At 48.4% G+C, this 19,814-nt stretch overlaps 1 protein-coding gene across 1 annotated transcript in view; it reads right to left on the bottom strand.

Moving 5' to 3' along the window:
- The window catches only part of NTSR1 (neurotensin receptor 1), a 54,597-nt gene extending 37,762 nt beyond the window's left edge, over positions 1 to 16,835 (bottom strand). Inside the window, exon 1 of the mRNA XM_023939642.2 lies at positions 16,123 to 16,835. Coding sequence (XP_023795410.2) covers positions 16,123 to 16,770 — 648 coding nt within the window. The 5' untranslated portion in view covers positions 16,771 to 16,835. The remainder of the gene's footprint in view (positions 1 to 16,122) is intronic.
- Between the last annotated feature and the right edge of the window lie 2,979 nt (positions 16,836 to 19,814).

Below are 19,814 nucleotides of genomic sequence, written 5' to 3'. Positions count from 1 at the left end.
TTCTAATAGCTGAAGTAGTTCTAATTGCTTTGACTAAAGGCAATTAGAAAAAACTAATTAAATGAAAAAGTGAAAGCAAATCTTGTGGCCCTAGAAACCTCCTGTACCTGTGTTATGAGCTTTGAATATCTGCTATAACTTAGACTTGCTCCAACAGCTTTTGCAGTGGTTTTTTTTTTGGACCACTCCTGCAGAATGAAGCCTCTAAACTGAGCATAAAACCCCGTGCTTGTACTTCTGGAGATCCTTGGCTGAAGCTCCAGCAGCTCCACCAGTCACCCCACAAAGGCTGGGGCAGAAGGATGGGGAGTTACAAACCTGGAGGTTCAGGACACAGCCCTTGCTTAGGAATACAGCAATTATAGACAAATAATCCCCTTAAGAGAGTGGTGAATTTATGCAAAATTAATTTTTGGGAGGAAATCAAAAGCTACTTGTCATAATTCAACATACAGTATAGACAAAAAAGGGGGAAATGTTGAACTATTTCAGTGTTTTCAAATAAGCACTTGTTTTCTCCCTGGAAACACTAACACATTTCTTTTCAAAATATTAAATAAGAAAATATGCTGAACTTCTGCTTTATTTCAGAATTGTCCTAAGCTGAAGAAGAAAGAAGAAAAAGATGAGTTATAAGCCCAAAATGAAGCAAAATGATCCACCTCATCTCAAACTAGAAGTTTAATTTGCACACAAAGTGCTGCAGGTCAACCCTGAATTAATTGCTTAGCTTAACTCATCCTTGATAAATTTCTTAATTCATTCTTCTTGGCATGACCCAAGCTCCTTTTTCTCCTTTGAAAACGAATTATTTCAGTATGAAACCAGAAGTCCCATCAGTAGAAAGGGAGGAGGAAGGAGAAAGTCCAGCCCACGAGCACTGGGAGCAGCGTGCCCTTGGGATCACCCACCTGCCCTGATCTCATCTGGAGCCTGCTGACCCAACTGATGGCAGGAGCTCATCTGGGCTCCTGCCACAGCAGAGAAGGTCAAGATTTCTCCCAAAGCTTTTGTGAAGCTCAGCATTTGGGTGCAGAGGTTGTGACAGAAAGGCAACTTTGCTTTCAAGCGTGACCTCCAAGTGCCTTCGGAGTATTTTGCCTCTCCCGCCCCCATCCAGAAAAAAAACCAAGTGCAGAAATGAAGAAAGTTAATCTGGACTGAAACAAAGGAGGAGGAAACAGCCTGTCCTTTCATTTTGATGGATCTTTCTCTGCAGGGAGCATTGCATATCTTCATTTTCCAGGTATCATTTGGTCTTAGATTAGTCATTCTTGACACGGGCATTTTCCAGCTAATAGATTAAGCTTCTCCTACTGGGCACAAAGTATTTGGATGTTGTCTTGTAAAGTAAGTCATTTCCTCCCCCTCCTTTTGGCCAGAGCAGTGATTACTGCTTGCTGGTTTAGACAGTGAAGGAGTGGGTTATTTTAGAAAGAATGAAAAAATAAAATAAAATCTGGGAACATTTCCATTTCCCTCAAAGCTTGCTTAACTTGTTTTAAGGTTTTATTAAAGGCACAGAATGGTTGACAATAAAATTATTTCTCTGAGCTGGGAGAGGTAAAGCAGATTGTTACACACAGGGAGAGGGGAGCTGACTGCTCTCATAAATAAGTCAATGTGTTACTCCTGCAAGACTGGAAGTGGAATGACAGCTCCTCCAGATGCTGATGCTCTACTTCTCTGTGACCCTCAGTAAACCAAAGTTTGCTAAAAATACCCTCCAAAAGCACACGTGCTCCAGGGCTGCAGGAACCCTCGGAGCAGGGGAGGTTTTAAATGGCCAGATTCCAGCTGAATCCCCCTCCATGCCCAGCTGGGTTGGGTATCACACCTCTGCTCCCAGCTCGTGTGCCCAAACCTCCAGCCAGCATCACCCCCATGGCTGGGGGGCTTTGTGGCCAGGGATCGGGGAGGGCTGGTGGAGCCTGAGCTGCTGAGCCTCCCCAGGGTGCTGGGGATGGATGGATGGTGCCTGCTGCATCCTGGCTGTTCTGGGAGCAAATCATGGCTCTGAGGTGCTGCTGAGCCACTCCACGTTTTAATGGAGACTATTTTGAGTTCTGTTTCCAATAGGGATGTTTCCACACATGCCCAGCCTTGCTCTCCTCCCCGCCCTCTCTTGGCACAGTGAAGAGGCAGGTGATAAGGCACAGCACAAGTTAAAGGCAAGAAGAGATGGAAGCCCATTAAATTCCAAAGCAGAGCTTTGTTTTTGGGATGAACATTCCTTCACTCCTCAAAATGCAACTCGTGCAGACAGTGCCTACCCAAGCAGTGGGCAAGGGCATGTCACCTTGCCCTCCTGACACCCAGCAGAGGAAATAAATCAGTGTCATCAAACCCCAGCTTCTTCCTCCCCTTCTTTTGCAATTTGATGTCTGAGATGCATAAGGAAGAGGAAAGCACAAGTATGACAGGGTGATTAGTGCTAATCTTTACTCACACAGAGAATAAGTTACCAATCAGCCCCTCCGTCCCTATCTCCTTATTTAAAATGCAAACTAACATGAATGAAACAATAACATTTTAATTAGATGGAAATAGAAAGCTACAGGAGAATGCCATTGTTGTAGCAGTCTGAGGTTCCTGAGCTGCATGTAATGACTTTGGTGGATCACACACTAAAGGGAGAGTTACACAGCACAGTTTCCACAACACTTTTTGCACCACTCCATCTCTTCTCACTTTCAGTGATGAAAGCCAGGGACAGCTAGGGTGGGAAATCATTTTCCTTCCAGTGCAGCAAGGACAGCCTTCTGGGAAGCAGACCCAGCCCACACTCCAATCCTGCCTGTTTTGTTTTAAAAAGAAAAGAAGAAAAAAACCCCAGAGCTCCAAACCAAAAGATGCCCAGAAAACATCAAAAAATGGAGAACATGTAAACCGTGATGGAAAGTAGAACAAAAGAAAGGGAAGACTGGAAGTAAAACAACACACGAAAGTTTTCACAAGTATAAGGATGCACTCTGACAAGAAAGGCTGTCACAGACCAGTTCTGATGCCAGCTTGCACTCTGATGGGGTCCAGGGATCAGCCTGGTTCCCCCAGACTCAGCACAGCTTCAAGCCCAAATTTTGGAGAGGCACAGCCCAAACCACACTGTGCATCGAGGCTTTCGAGGCGGGGCCTGCTGCCAACACAAAATGTGTCACTGTGAATCATCCACACACCAGTTTCAGGCTAAAAAATTGTTCCCTGAATCATGGTGAAAAGCACAAATGTTCTGCTCTGAAACAGAAAATTCACTGACTCCTTCCTGAGCCAAAAATAGGGGAAAGGGTTATGTAAGTCATTTACTTTGAAAAATAAGCATTTCAAAGTTATCTAAACAGCACTAATAACAGGGAAATCTCTGTTTATTTAGTAAGTCCATTTTTTAGCTGGGCTTGGTGCTGGTGCTTCAGGCAAGTTTGTCTCATTCACCTTAAAATAATTTAAACACAAAACTTCACCCAACATGTGTGAGAGGCTGGCAGGGCAGCAACTCCACATCTAAATTACCACCTTAACCACGTGCTCCTAAAAACATCCCAGGTTTTGGTGCACACCACTTTGTGAGCAGAAGGAGAAGCTGGAAGTATTTTGTGAGTAATTCTTGGAACAAGCTGCTTTCTTAGGGGGGACCAGTCCACATTTTATCACTGGTTTACCCCATTTCCAGCCCAATCAGCTTGGATGGAGGCAGATTTCTGACAAGTTGCAGCTAGAATTATAAAGGAAAAAGCCCTGATTATTTTCCGCTGAAATTCTTGTCTCCCTGGATAAGTACTCTACTTCCCTGAGCAGTCTTTGCAAATAATTCTTTGTGACCAGACACAAAAGCCCTGTTTTCTATGAGATCATTTATCTCCAGCGAAGCTACAATGGAATATCAAATGAAGGCATCAAAACTCTGTCAAAACAACCACTGCCACATCCTGGAAAGTAATTATTCAAGGCTTCTTTCTTGATGTTTGCTGGTAATAATTTTCATCAAGTTCATTCCCAGAAAGGGCTGGGGGATTTTCTCCCCACCAGCCTCTTGGGATGCCACCCACAGCAGGGTCCAATGCCAGGCTGGACGGGGTTTGGAACAACTTGGTCTAGTGGAAGTTGTCCCTATCCACAGCAGGGGCTTGGAATGAGATGGTCTTTAGGTCCCTTCCAGCTAAAACCATCCTGTGATTCTATGATTCACCACTGGTGAAGAGGCCTTTGACAGCCAAACCCATTCCTGGGTGATTCCCAAGCTTTGGGATCACCCAGCTCCGAGGAGCTCAACACCAGCCCCACCTCAACACCAGCCCCCTGTTTGGGACTGGTGTCTGGTTGGAAGTGAAGGCAGCCAGGCAGGAAGGCTCCTTCTCCACCTGAGTGGTTTCCTTGCTGCTGAGATGCTGCCCTGAGAGGCCCCAGCCCCAGGCTGGGTCCTGGCAGGAGAGCAGCACTGCTCCTGAGGATGCTGGAGTTGGTCAGTCGATGTGATGGCTCCATGGAGCATGAGCAGGTTTTCCAAGTGTGCTTGGAAATTTCTGAAATTTGTAGGACAGAAAGAGAGGGAAATCTGCTATTAAGATTTTCATACAATCACCACTGCTTAGCCACTCAGTATGGAAATTTTTCCTGACATCCAAGCTGGCCCTCCCCTGGTGCAATTTGAGGCTGTTTCACCTCATCCTATCATCCAGTGCCTGGGAGCAGAGGCTGACCCTCAAAAGTGTGAGGAACTGAGGTGTGGACCAGCCTCCCAAAGAGGAAAGAAGCCCAATGCTGGAATGGAATTAATGCCCAGAAGATTTTCGGCTGTTCTTCAATCTTGTCTCAACAGAACCCACAGGTCACAAGTCAAGATAATCTCTCCAGCCCGATCAATACACGTGGCCTTTTAAGCAAGCTCCTCTCTGCTGGCTTAGGAAAGGTGTTACTGCAAATCCACATGGAAAATCAGGCACTGCACCCTGACAGACACAGCCCCAGCTAAAGGCACCTGGCACAGCCACGCTGCTGCAGCCCTGGGAAACTGGGGGGGAAAAAAAAAGAAAAAAGAAATCTTTCAAATCACCTGAAATAACTCCTCCTCCTGAAAAATCACCTGGAATGTTTTAGGGTTTTTTCTCAAATTTGAGAGCACAGCTCTGATTTAGAGCACCAAGGGAAAGCATTGCCTGTCTCTTCTGAATTCAGGAGGGAGGAAGGCAGTCTGTTTGCAGGAGTGTGGCTGCTCTGCACAGCTCCAGCTGCAGTTGTAGAGCTCCAGTCAATAGTTGCTTTACAGAAAAAAACAGTTTTGTTTTGCAGGCACAAAGACCTCTTCTATCCCTACCCAGCAGGAGGTTTATAAAACTGTCATTTCTTGCCCTGTTTCTGCCCTTGCCTCTTTGCTTCTACTTCTTATAGGCTGCCAGTGGTTTTTTATTGCTTTGGGTGTTTTTTTTTAATTGAAAATGAGTAAATTGCATTTTCACCTAAGTAGTTGACGAGTTTAACAAATTTTTTCATTATTTCATGGGAGGAAAAAGCAGCAACCTTTGGAGCAGAAAAGAGAAATGTTATTTGAACTTGGTTTATGCAAGAGAACAGAGACATAACCCCGCAATGAGCAGGGTAGCTCCTGAGGGCCCTTAAAAACAACTTTTGCCTGGGCAATATTTAAGAGATGAAGTTTAGCAAGCACTACATGATATGAGAAAACCTCTGGGGTATGAGCAGCGATTTTTCCTTTCCCAAACACACTCTTTTTAAAGTAATGAAGACACCAGCAAGCTTTATTTCTGTCTGCTCACTGTATCTGTGACTGACTTTCTTGCAGCAACCCCATTGATAACAGGGGGAAGAGGGAAGATAAAAGCAATCATGGAAGGGAAAGCCCTTCTGCCTCATCTCCCTCTGATAAAGCCATTCCCTGCAGATCAATCTCTACCCCTTGTGCAGGAGCTCGGGCTTGGCAGGGAGGGATGGGTGGGAGACTCATTTGTTGGGAAGAGACAGAACTGCAAAGCAGAAATGCAGCTGGCATCTCATTCTCAAAAATAAATGGCCGCTGCCATATTTCATCTTCCTTCTCTTTTCCTGCAGGACCTCTATCATTAATATCACTGGTGAGCAAGATTCCTGTTCTTTCGTATAAAAATTCAGAGCAGCTCCCTCAGTCTCAGCTCTGTCCTGAAGCCCCTTCCCCATTTTTAACCTGAAACACTCCTCTCCTTCCAAGCATCTCCTTGAGCTGCCAGCCTGGCCCTCACCCAGTGGGAACCTACAGAGGGGGAATTGGAGGAGCAGGCTGGCAAGGGGTGGCACCAAGCTGAACCCTTGTTGGAACAGGACAATGTAGGAAGCACCAGTGGGACCTGGTGGCATCTGAGAGGAGCAGGGAGGGTTTGTGGCAGGGAGCTGAGCTTGGGTAGTGGGTGCTGGCAGCCCCAGCCTCTCTGTTTTGCTGTTATTATTTATCCCCTCTCTGTCCTGGCCCCTGGCAAAGCCCTTTTCTTTGGGTAATTGTGGTTTTGTTCTCACTGGAAGCACTTCCCTGGGACACACTGTTGGTGACACCCCCATACTTTGGTTTGTGGTGAACTGAGGGAAAATGTACCCATAATGGAGCTCAGCTGAAAATTCCCTGAGCTTTTTGCTGTTCCCAAGCAGAGTATTCAGCAGTGACACAAGGTCTAATAGGCTTCTGCTGTTTCCTTCAACTCAGAAAAATGGCTATTGCAGCTGCTGGTGCTCTGTCTTCAAACAAACTCCCTCTCTTGCTAGATACTAGAGAATAAATGGTATTTCCTTGGCTCCAGGATGCTCTTAGAAAACAGCCATCACATCAGGCAGTGTTTCTGGCCCTGCTGCCATTGCACTGACCTCTCTCCAGTTAAAGCTGGTTGTTCCCTTCTCATCCTCCAACGCTGCCCTCAAGCAACAGCTGCCCTTGGGAGTCTCCCCACTGCTTGACTCCCTCTTGGAGAAAGGAGGGGAGAGGTTTCCCTTCCCCTTTGCCACAAGAGACAAGCTCTCAGCAAGCAGCAAGTGCAGCAGTGACAGAGCCAGTGTCTGCATGATGGCACAGGGAACAAGTGGTGTCACTCTGCAGGGGCAACAAACAGCTTTGGCCACATTTTAGTGTGATGTTAGTCACATTTCTCCTCCATGAGAGGTGAACAGAGGGAGGAACAGACCCAAAACAGATACAAACCCAGGCAAACCTACTAGAAAATTCCATAATGAGGTGCTGGGCCCATGCCATTATACCTGATGAATTCACCACATGAAGATCCAAAGGAATAAACCAGCTCCAGATAATTTCAGGGCATGAGAATATGTTCAGTATCATCTTAAACTTGGCGAGATTAATTTTCCTGACAGCCTGTTTAAAAGCAAAGTGGGTTATATGATTAAAAGAAATAAACCCTTCCCCAGTGCCCTATTGCATGACCAGCAAAAATAGCCTCTCTAGGTCCTCACCTACCTGCATTTCCCAGAGGTTTTCATGCCTCCAGCCCTTTTCCTTTTGCTGTGGAAACACAAGCAGGTTCTCAGGCACTGATTTTTGCAAAACAGCAGGCTTAGATATAGATTTCTGGATTCAAATATTGCCAGCAATTGCCTACAAAGCACAGGGCACAAATCCACAGCGTATAAACCAGAGTAATAGAAAAGCCAGGCTGTTAATCTTCATAATGTGCCTCTCAGTGGGGATTTCACTTGAATGTTATTTGCATTAAATATGATACTGAGTGGTGGATATGCAGTTATAAATAAATTAAAGGCCATATTTAAGTCAAACACTGTTCCCCCTGTTGACTGCAGCCCCAAGTGTGAGAGCTGCTAACAGTGGACTGTGCAGCTCTGCTCATCTGCATGATTTGCTGAAGGGAAAAGTGATGGCAACTTCCATCCTTGGTGCCCTGAGAAACTCTTTTTAGGGGGAAAAAGAACCTGTTTTGTGAGGTTAATAGTGTCAGCTCAAGCTCTGTGAGTGCTGTATTGTGGATGCTTTTGCTTCCCTCTCCCCATCCCCACAGTCTGCTTATGGATTTTCTCCATAAAGGCTGAGCAGGCAGGAGGCTGTGCTGGAGCCTCCCCTTGGGCTGCTGAGGATGGGAGCAAAGAAAATTCAATTAGACTTTCAAGGGAGGAAAAAAGGGGCTTATCCCAAAGGAGAAGGGAACTTGGTTACTTTTTTTGCTGCTTTTCCTCAGTGTTTTCCTCTGCTGCAGCTCCTCCCAGCCTTGTGGAGCCTCAGGTATGACAGGGTTTGTTTCCTGGCATGGTTTGATCTCCAGGCTGTGTTCAGAGTGCCAGGCTGGCCACGTGCCCGGCTCCTCTGGACTGCTGCACTCTGAAATATTTACTGAGCAAATTTCTGCCTTTTCTTGTTTCCCCTTCAAGGGATTTTCCATCCTGCATTGGCCAGGAAACACCTGCAAGCTGTGAGGGAGACAAGCCTGAGGCAGAGTTTGCTCCTTAGGTTAGTAGGTGCAGTCTATTAAGTGTGTTTGGGACATACACAGCTCCCCATCAATGTACCTTGAGGTCAAATAATCTCTTTATTAGTCTAAACTTATCCTTCTTCTGCCTACAGTGCTTTATCAAACTTGACACACTTGGATTTAAGGAACAAGTATGACAGTATTGCAACCCATGACTGACAGCAATAAAAAATGAAACCTGGAAAACTCAAAGGATTGAGTTTCCTTTTTTTTTGGAATTAAATGAGTTTATTAAAATGTATAAATTACCCCTGTGGGGATAAAATGCAAGGTCTTTGCAGGAGGAATCAATAATGATGCGAGTAATGAGTTAAACTTTCCCAGCAGCTGTGTGAGCTGCATTTTTATAAGATGGTTTTGAAAAAATCATTGAATAGGAGGGGAAAGTGAGTTAATTTCTTATTGAACATACTCAAATAGTTATGGACTTATTAAACAAATTCTCCAAGGGAACAAGGTGGTACGAAAGTCCTGCCACATATTAAGACCACATTTGCTCGGTTCAGCAGTGCAGACATCCTTTGTTCTTGATTAAGTTAAAATTAATAGGATGTGGCATTGCAATGACTATATTAATTAGCTCTTTGGAGTCCTGATCAAAAGTAGGGGTCTGCTGAGCCAGATGTCATCCTGCATCCAAGAGCTCGTGGCAGATCTGCAGCAGGTCCAGGCTCCCAGGTCTGGCTGGAGCTGGTAAGGTGATGAACCCCTTCTTTCAAGGTTAAAGAAGGAAGGAAGTGGGGTGGTTGAGGGATGAGATGGCAGCAGGAACACCCATGGATGAGCCCTGTGGCAGCACAGCCATGAGCAGTGCCACCCAACCCAGGGCACGGCCTCTGGCACAGCTGTTCCTCCCTTGCCTCCCTGATTTAGTGATTCTGAATATGCTTTCTGCTCTGTCCATGTCATGTCCCAGCTTTTTCATAAGCATTTTGCATAAAGTAGATGCTTTTTCTCCCCTTTCAAATACTAGGCTTTATGAAAGTTTACATTTTTTCCTTGTATTTTTTTTTTTTTCCATTTCTGCTAGGAAAATCTCATCTGTATGTCTCCTGTCTTCAGCTGACAATTGCTCCTGGCCCATGACAACACAAAAGCTTCAAAGAAACCTCACTGAACTTCTCCTCAAAGGAAGAAGTTCAGCTACAAAGACCTTGTCCATCCTATCTTCCTTTCCCTGGGAGAGGAAAAGCCCCCATGGAGCCGTGCCCAGCAGTGCACTGTGCACTGAGAATTACTGAAGTGAAAAAGCCACAGGAGATGAGGAGCAAATCTCACATGCTGAAACCACCTGCAGGTGAGCAGCTCCTCCAGCCCACCAGATGCATCCACTCCAAAGGCCGAGGTTGAGAGTCACACAGCACAGCCCTGTGCCACAGCATCCTCTGTCCTGGCAGGAGCAGGGGTGATGAAGAGTTTCTGGTACCCCAGGGAGGGAGGAGGAGGATGGACCTCCACAGACAAGGCACTTGAATAATGGGATACAAATTTGTCTCACTGATATTTTCCTCCCATATGCAGAAAACAAGTGAATGCAGAAAAATACTGGGAATGAACAGTCAGCTCAGAAATTTCCTCCCCACTCAGGGTTAGTACTCCACCATCACCAGCTTTTCTAAACCTCAGGGTTTTTTTTCCTGAATAACTCATCAGCTCAACTGATTTATCATCATTATATGTTTGGGGTTTTTTTTTTAATCCCACACCTAAGAGACTTTGCAATTGGATAGAAGAAATGGTATCCATGGGAAGCAAGACATGGGGGAGATATTACTGGAGCATGATGAGCAAGCTGGGCATTGGAGGCATCTCCAGCTTCACACAGTGAGGGTGGCCTGTCCTGGAGGCAAAGAATGACCAGACTGATTGGGAATGTAAAAACACAGATTCATCTGCTTAATGTGAGGGAAAGGAGGGGCAGCAGCGCTGGGCCTGATGGGGTTGGCATTTAATGTTCTGTGCTTTAAGGCTCAGACTTCCCTCCTGGCCAGCCCAGGACCCCACCACGTCCCCCAGCCCCTCCAGGCACCTTTGCCCACTCCCTGCCCCGTGGGCCTCAGCAAGGGCCAATTCCACAGCAGGGAAAAAGCCATGAGGACACCATGGAAGCCCCTCTGTCCCCCACCCAGGCACCCCTGTGTCCCACAGGGGGATGCTGCCCATCCTGCCTGCCTCGGGCAGGACACAGGAGCGTTTCTAAATGTCAGGAAGCAAAAGTGCCATCTGTGAGTCTCCAGCAGATGCTGCACAGAGATGGGAGTGAAAGTCTTCAAGGGAAAGGAGGGGGGAAGCAGGGAGATGACAATTAAATAGCTGTTTTAAATGATCTGAAAGATTAAAGGCAGATGAAGGTTTCTGGATTTTCTTTTTTTTTCTCTGGGAAAAGCAACTATGAGATTACCTTTATCTCTTCTGCCTCTGCAAACTGCTGGTAAGAGGAAAACCTAAGAGCTAAATTGATCGGCCACATTTCCTCATTTTTTTATTATCTCTCCATCTAACATCTTGGGAAGGGGGAGGGAAAAAGAAATCAAGTGAATTAAAACCAATTGGGGGGGAAAAAAGAGAAGAAATTATGTAAGAACTGGCAAAACACAGCAGGCCAAGTGGTTATGTAAAGCAATGAACACAAGAGCTTATTTAAATTAGATCTAGCTGCGAGACAGAGCAGAGTGTAAACGGGCTGGGATTAGGCAGGCTGGGCTGTCGTGCATATGCTGAATTAAAGCCCTGGGTTCCCTCAATAGTCCAGGAAGGAAAGGCAGCTTTTTAGGGATGCTCCCACCACAACAGATGGGCATCACTGCTGGGGCAGGAGGTCCCTCTCCACCACAGTGGGGATGGATCCAGACACATTTACACACCAATATCTTCAATTTCCTGTCTACCTGAGGGTGTGGCAGCAGCATTACCTGATGGGACACAGTCATGCCACAAAGGTGCCATTTGTGGTGCCATCAGAGGGGTGAGTGGCACCCAGGACTTCTCTGGTGCAGTGAGTGATTTAGAGCAGCACTGTGATTAAAAGCCACAGCAGGAGTTTGGCTGTGACTTAAGGAAGAGAAATCAACTTCAATTCCTCTAGTCAATACCAGTATAAACACAGGATTCCTGAAGCATTTAATCCTGGATAGAATTTGCCAGCAGACCTGGAGAGAATTCAGCCACTTGGTTTTATGGTTTGCTATTTTCACTTAATATGGAGAAATGCTTGTCATGTTTATTTACTTGGCATCACAGATCTGATGGTGGGCAGGGCCCTGCCTTCCACAGCACCAGAGCAGTGAGCACATGCCACCACCCTGCCGAGGTGCTCCTCACCAGAGGAAAGTGTAAGGGAGTGTTTGAAACATCAAACATGGAATTAATAACTCTGTGAGCCTGTCAGACTAATGGAAATGGAATGGATGACCTTGGAAGAGTGTGTAGAGAGCATGGTAATGGGTATTGAGGCTCCTGGCTCTTCCTTTCCATCCCCTTCACACCTGAGGCTCTTTGGCAGGTCCCTTCAAAGGCATTGCATGAAGAAATAGAGGCAGAAATAAAACTGAGGAGACATTTGGGCAAACAGTTGTTTCATGTGCAGGGTTATTTACTCTACAAATCATCCAAACTGTGAGCAGGCTTCATAAAACACGATGAAGGAGGGCTCTGGAGGGATGGGTGAGCTGCAGAGGTGCAGGGTGGGCTGAGGCAGGGCAGACCCTCAGGGGAACAGAGATCCCTCAAAAGGGTGAGGAGGTGCCGAGGAGCTCCCCAAGTGCTGCCCTAACAAAAGAGCAACTCGGAGCTGCTGGAGCTGTGGCAGTTTCTGGAGGAGCAGGGCCTGCTGCCATGTGTTTTAATAAATGGGATCACACCAGCTGTCCGTGCAAATCAAACATTAGCATGTGTCAGACGCTCTCCCCAGGCACTTGCTCTGACTTGGGGGACATTTTGCAGCAGGGCCATCCACGCACAGGCTGTGCCATGCCAGTGGGAAAACATCTCCTCCTGTGAATTTTGGGGTGCCAGGAGCTGCCCACACCCAGCTCTCCCGTGCCCAGTCCAGGCTCAGATGAAATCCTGGGATTTCAGCTTGAGGAGCTGCCAGCTCTGTGTGTGGGGACTGACGGTGCACCAGGGTTGTAGGTATTCCCTTCAGCTTCCCCTCTTTCCCCAGGTTCTGCTGTCAACCTCTCCAAAAAACAGGTATGAAGGTAAGAAAGTAACAAGCAAGAAAATCAATTTGCACTGCATCTGGCCAGTAAAATTGAGAGCTTTTTGAAAATCAGGGCTGAGACTGCGTGATGTTGATGGCACCCAGAGCTGCACAAGGTAGATCAGGATGCTCAGTGGGACCCTGTTTTGAGGGGTCCAGAGCCAACCCCACAGGCACAGACTCATAAGTGACCAGGGAAAACCTCTCATCCTGCTCCAGAACTCTCATATCTATTGCTGCCACAATGAGGAGCTTTAAAACCTCCTCCAGCTGAAGTGCCATGAAAACATGAATTTACTTGTATGGCTTTAAGAGGTGTTTAATCTAGGTGTAAAAAGAAGCTAAAACTGGCAACAGTGCTTCTCAGAGGATGTCTGCCAGCTAAAGAGTTTACTAGACCTAAATAATGTGGCTATAATGGACTTACTGCTGGTACCAGATCCCACGTGGATGCCAAAATCCAAACCAGACATCCCTGACTGGCAGAAGCAATGTGAAAACTTGCTAGGGGAGAATATATAATAAACCATATCCACAGGTTGATTCAAGCAGCTTCGAAAGGACAGTGATGAGCAAAGCTGGAAAACAGCTCTAAGAATTTCATATTAGAGGCCACACAGGGCTTCTGCCTCAATGGTGAGAGGTGAGATGTGCCTGGTGTACAGATCATGGGGACAAGCAGTGTCACCTGCAGAACGCCTCACTTACTGCTCTTCCTATGTGCTGCCCTGAACAATTTGTAATTGCTACAAGAATATCAGTAATTACCTCTTACAGTTGTTGTGGAGCTTAAGTGGTGTGAGTTAATATGTGCAAGAACCAAATATCCTGAGTACTGTTTGAATAATTACTTTTTTTTATTATTATTACAAGGAATCCTGATTGTTCACATTCAGTCTAATTTCACTCAGGAATATTCATTAAAATTTGAATACTCAAAGCAAATACAGAGGAACTTTTTCAAAATCAGAGATGCTAAATTACCACAACTTACAACTAATAGCTACGCTACATCTCAGAATATTCTGTGATTCTGTGAAGTATTTTTTCCAGGAAACTTGTTCCAGTTCAGAGAGGATCATTCTCCTGTAATGATCCCAGCAAAACCATAGCTCACTGGTCTCTGAGGATATAAATGGTTACGATGCCCTGTTTTGGGACAGAACATGAACTTCTTTCAATCAGTCAACAAATAAAACCACTTGGACAACTAATGGCTTTTTTTTTAAAAAAAAAGCCAGTTTGCTTTAGACAGTTTGCCAAACAGGAATAGAAGTGAAATATGTTGAGTGATTTATTACAAGTGATTTGCCAGCTCGAGCAAGTGCATCATCGCTCTCCTTAATTTAAAGACAGAAAATGAATGCAAAGAGATGCAGAGATGCTCTAAAGCAGCTTGAACCCGCCACGAAAGACCAGGGCTCCAGATTGCCACCCAGCAAGACCTCTGCACGTCACACTCCACATCAGCACTGCCCTTTCTCTCCCGGATCTTCCATCATTTGTCTTTTTTTAAACCTCTGCACGGCTTATGCCGTGAGAGCGCCGGCTCACACGCTGTGCCATGGTTTCCATTAACGCACTTCAAACCTGACTTGCAGCTGCTTTGCTTATTCACCCCAGAGCCCTCCCCGGTCCAGGGCCCTGCCTCACGTTGTGTGATGCTTCCTTGTGCTCAAAGGAATGGAGTGAAACCATGAAACAACCTTCCTGTCTTGGCAAAGCCACTTCTTCAGCCAGATCCCCCGAGAAGGAACAGACTGACACAGTTTGGGGCTTGGTTCGTCCTTCTCCCCCAACAGCTGCCTCTTTCTTTTAACTTTTAAATTAATCTACTAGTTAATTAAATATATATATATGAGGAAAAGCCCACCGGTGAAATTCACTTACACATAATGCATTCATGTCTTCCTACTCCTGACTTGGCTAATGGGATAAGGTATAGCCTGAATAATGGCAAGACTGTAAAGGTACACTGAGAATTGTTTAAAGTGTAATCTCCAAAGATATGGATAGGAAATAATCCTCTGGTTTTAGCCCTACCATGGTAACAATGAGCATCAGTTTAATCCTAGAAGGAAGATGAGTGGAAATAATGCATTTCAGTCCCATTGTTCTCAAATCAGATGGCTCACGTCTCCTCAGAGAGCAGAGAATTTGGGTTAAGTACGCTGGGCTGCTGCTGAAAAACCTTCCAGGCATCTACAGGAGAAATGCAGTCCTCACCACCTCAGATGAAAGTTAGGGATCATGACAAAACGCAGAGGGGATCCAGGGCTTCTATCAGTGCTTGATTTTGGTTTACTGGAAGAGTACAGAAGGGAAACTGGGAGGGTTATGTCTAAACATTTACTGACTCTGGTCTTAAATCTAAATGAACATTCCCTCACCTGCTTTTAGTGGGAAGGAATAGTTCTGGTTCATTTCCATTTAAGTTCCCTCCCTTCAAGTATGGGAATATCCCAAAGACTTGAGTACACACGCAGCCTTAAATTCCGACTGCCCGCTGATTAACCTCACCTAAAATTCATGTTCCAAATAAAAAATTGAGCAGCTATCACATGCAAGCCTGGCAGCCAAGGGACTATGGAGATTGGTGTCTTGCTCTCTTTTGTCCCTCCTTCCGTGTCTCTTACATTTTTCAAGCTCAGTGCTCCAGTAAACAAACGGCACAAGCCGGCGAGTGCCGATGCTGAAATCCCTTCCCCGCCTGGGCGTGTTGGGCTCAGCACCGTGCGGGAGCAGCAAAGCCGTGCTCAGCTCAGGAGGGGCTGCTAAAACCAGCTACGGATTTCCCCAAAACAGCAAAAATAGCAGCCTCTGGCTTCCACGGCGCAGGTCCTTTTCAGAAGCCAATGCTACACCCTGTATCCAAAACTTTCTGAAATTAGGAGCTGTCACTACACTGAAAAAAGGGCTCTGGCTCAACACAACGAACTGGGAGAGGGGGTTCTAATGGTTTCATTCCCCCTGAACTTGCTGGCCGCTTTCCAGCAGAAGGGAAGGAGATGCAGAAAATGAAGAGAAAGGGTGGAGATTTGGGGGTTTCTGGCCATGATCTGCCACCTTTGTGGGGGACCCGAGAGTCCCCGGCGCGACCCGGCTGTCCCGGGCTGTGCGGCACCGGGAGCTCCGGAGCGGGACAAGGGAAGCTCCGGGCAGGGGAAGGAGCTCCGGGGAGGGCTGCAGAGGCCCGGGGCCGGATTAACCATGGAGCAGGATTTAGCCCGGTGCAAGGTCTCTGCCGAGCGTGGCGGGGCAGCAGCGGCTGCGGGGAGGGGCGCAGCAAGCGGAGCCGAGACCCCCGGGAATCCCCCCCTGAGCTCACCCTGGGCCGGTGCTGGTGCCCGGGACACCCCCATTCCTGAGCCGAACCCCGCTCCAGCCTCCCCCTCCTGCCCCGCCCGGCTCCGCAAAGTTTGGGCAGCCGGGGGAGGGGGCCTGGGTCCTCACCTGGATGACAGTCTTCAGCGTGGAGGTGTCCACGATGGCGGTGCAGATGAGGGAGTCGGGATCCTGGTCCTTGCCGTAGATCTGCCCCATGGTGAAGATCATGGGGATGGCGAGCAGGAAGGAGGCGATCCAGATGCAGCTGATGAACTTCTTGGTGCGGCTGCGGGACATGATGCTCTTGGCTTTGAAGGGGTGGCAGATGGCCATGTAGCGCTCCACGCTGAGGCTGGCGATGTTGAGTGCCGTGGCATAGGTGCAGGCGTCCCGGAGGAAGTAGTAGCCCTTGCAAACGGCCCCCCCGAAAGCCCAGGGGTGATGGACCCAGATGAAGTTGTAGAGCTCGATGGGCATGCAGAGGAGGAAGATGAGGAGGTCGGAGAAGGCGAGGCTGGCCAGGTGGTAGTGCACGGTGCTCTGCAGGTTCTGCAGCGACTTCTTCCGCACCAGCGTGTACGCCGTGATGGAGTTGCCCACGGTGCCCACCAAGAAAAGAGCCAAGTAGATGACGGTCACCATCACTTTGGAGTAGATGTCGGTGTTGACGTCCAGGTCCTCCTCGTCGGGCACTTTGGGGAGCAGGTCGGAGCGGTTGGACGCGTTGGCATAGCCGGGGTGCGGCACGGCCGGGGCCGTGGCGTTCGGGTGCATCCCCGGCGCCGGGCAGCGCCGCCCGGGCCCGCCGGGGAACTTGGCTCGTTTTAATGCGGCGGGAGGAGCCGGCGGTCCCGGGGCTGCCGCGCGTGTGCGGCTGCGAGACGCGCCCCCCGCTCGGAGCCAGCCCGGCTGCCTCCTCCCCGCGGCTCCCAAACCCGCCCGATGTGTGCCCCTGCTGCATCCCACACCCACCCGCTGTGTGCCCCTGCTGCATCCCACACCCACCCGCTGTGTGCCCCTGTTCCCACACCCACCCGCTGTGTGCCCCTGTTCCCACACCCAGCCGCTGTGTGCCCCTGCTGCATCCCACACCCAGCCGCTGTGTGCCCCTGCTCCCACACCCAGCCGATGTGTGCCCCGCGGCTCCCACACCCAGCCGATGTGTGCCCCGGCTGCTCCCACACCCACCCGCTGTGTGCCCCGGCTGCTCCCACACCCAGCCGCTGTGTGCCCCTGCTCCCACACCCACCCAATGTGTGCCCCAGCTGTGTGTGCCCCGGCTGTGTGTGCCCAGGCTGTGTGTGCCCCTGCTGCATCCCCCACCCACCCGCTGTGTGCCCCGGCTGTGTGTGCCCCGGCTGCCTCCTCCCCGCGGCTACACACACACACACACACACACACACACACACACACACCGGTACAGGCACACACACACACACACACACACACACACAAACACACCGGTACAGGCACACACACACACACACACACACACACACACCGGTACAGGCACACACACACACACACACACACACACACAAACACACCGGTACAGGCACACACACACACACACACACACACACACACCGGTACAGGCACACACACAAGCACCGGTACAGGCACACACACACACACACGCACACACACACAAACACACACACACACACACAGACACAAACACACACACACACACACCCCGGTACAGGCACACACACACACACCCGCACACCCCGCACAGCCGCGCTCTCCCCGCCGGTCACCGCAGAGCCCCCCGGCCCCGCCGCCCAGAGGGCTTTCGCAGCCCCCGCTCGGTGCCCCGAGTGCGGCTCGTGTCGGGAGGGACGGAGGGAGAAGGTCCCGGGCTGGGCTGCACAGCCGCTCCCCCCACACCTTCCTCATCTCTCGCTCAGTCAGACACAGAGGCACAGCTGGAAGCTGAGGGCTGGTAAGGGGCTGACCGTGGGTCTGAGCCCCCTCCTTCATCCCCCACAGGGTGAGGAGAGGTATCAGGGGTGCTCTGACACTCTTGTACATCTGTAAGTACTGCTGATTCCCAAATATCCACTCAGCTTTTGCTGCTGCTAGGATAAATGCGTGTAAATGAAAGGGAGAACATACTGAAAAATACCTACCTGTGCCCTGACCTGCTTGTGGCATCCTCAGTGCCATGGCTCAGCTGCTTTGCTTTGGTCCCTACCAGTGACTTTTCCCTTAATATCTTCATATTTGGGGATGTAGTCTCCTCTGTGAGCTTCCCTGTTGCAGGGACAGGGGCTGTGGGGGTGCTGTGGTGAGGCTGAAGGTGACAAATGGATCCTCCACAGGGAAAGGTTCCCCAAGGATGAGTGGTCTGTGATGGAGTTACATTTTCAGCCACCCTGTAAGACTCTGGTGAGCTGTTTGTCCACTCAGTAGCCTTTGAGATAAAAATCTTTAAAAACGAAGGGCGAGGATGGAGAAAATTACTACTTAGGGCATCACTGGTTTATCCAAAGACAGTCATATTTGTTCCTGTTCCTTAGCAGATGTACCTTGTTTCCAACATCCAGGGGGCTCTGTGTTCACCAGACAGCTTACCTAGCTGATGAAATATGCTTAATTCTTCAGTCAATGAAATCATCTCTTGACTACAAACAGCAAACTTTCCCCAGCCATCCACCAAGAGTCAATATTCCCCCAGCTCTGCTCCTCTTCCATCCATCCATCCATCCATCCATCCATCCATCCATCCATCATCCATCCATCCATCCATCCATCATCCATCCATCCATCCATCCATCCATCCATCATCCATCCATCATCCATCCATCCATCCATCCATCATCCATCCATCCATCCATCCATCCATCCATCCATCTATCCATCCATCCATCCATCCATCCATCCATCCATCCATCCATCATCCATCCATCCATCATCCATCCATCCATCATCCATCCATCATCCATCCATCCATCCATCCATCCATCCATCATCCATCCATCCATCCATCCATCATCCATCCATCCATCCATCCATCATCCATCCATCCATCCATCCATCCAACATCCATCCATCCATCCATCCATCATCCATCCATCCATCCATCCATCCATCCATCCATCCAACATCCATCCATCCATCCATCCATCCAACATCCATCCATCATCCATCCATCCATCATCCATCCATCATCCATCCATCCATCCATCCATCCATCCATCCATCATCCATCCATCCATCCATCCATCCATCCATCATCCATCCATCCATCCATCCATCCATCCAACATCCATCCATCCATCCACCCATCCATCCACCCATCCATCCATGGAAGAATAACCAAAACCAGATTTATTTAGTCACGTTATTCATACCAATTTAGAGAGAAATATTTTCCGGCACTCATCCCACTCTACTTTAGAGAATGACTAATAATCTCTTAACACCAATGTTCCTTCCATTTAAGCTCTTCTGTTAGGAAATTTCTATTAGTTGGGAGCAGTTTCTCAGAGTTGCTGTTCCCAGCTGTTCTCCCCCATTGCTCCTGACCCCTGGGCAAGGTCTTGGGATAGATCAAGAGTATTTATCCTGGAAAAGGAAAGCGGAACATGAGGTAAGTTGGTGGTGTGTACTGATGTCTGAAGGAGAGTGGCAGCTGGGATGCAAGCCTTCTCCTGCCCACTGTCCCCAGCCCTCAACCCCCAAGCTGGTGGGAGTTCAGAGCCCCATGATTTAAGCACAAACCCACAATTATGGACTAAACCAGCTCTCCCATAGATGCAGCGAGTGAGTTCCTTTGGGATCTTTATCTGTAATAAAGAGTTATTGTCCCTTCT

This window comes from Cyanistes caeruleus, chromosome 16, assembly GCF_971803275.1.
Source record: "Cyanistes caeruleus chromosome 16, bCyaCae1.hap1.1, whole genome shotgun sequence".
Taxonomy (NCBI): Eukaryota; Metazoa; Chordata; class Aves; order Passeriformes; family Paridae; genus Cyanistes; species Cyanistes caeruleus.
The sequence above is the reverse complement of the archived record's forward strand: the minus strand, read 5'-3'. Positions and strand labels throughout refer to the sequence as shown.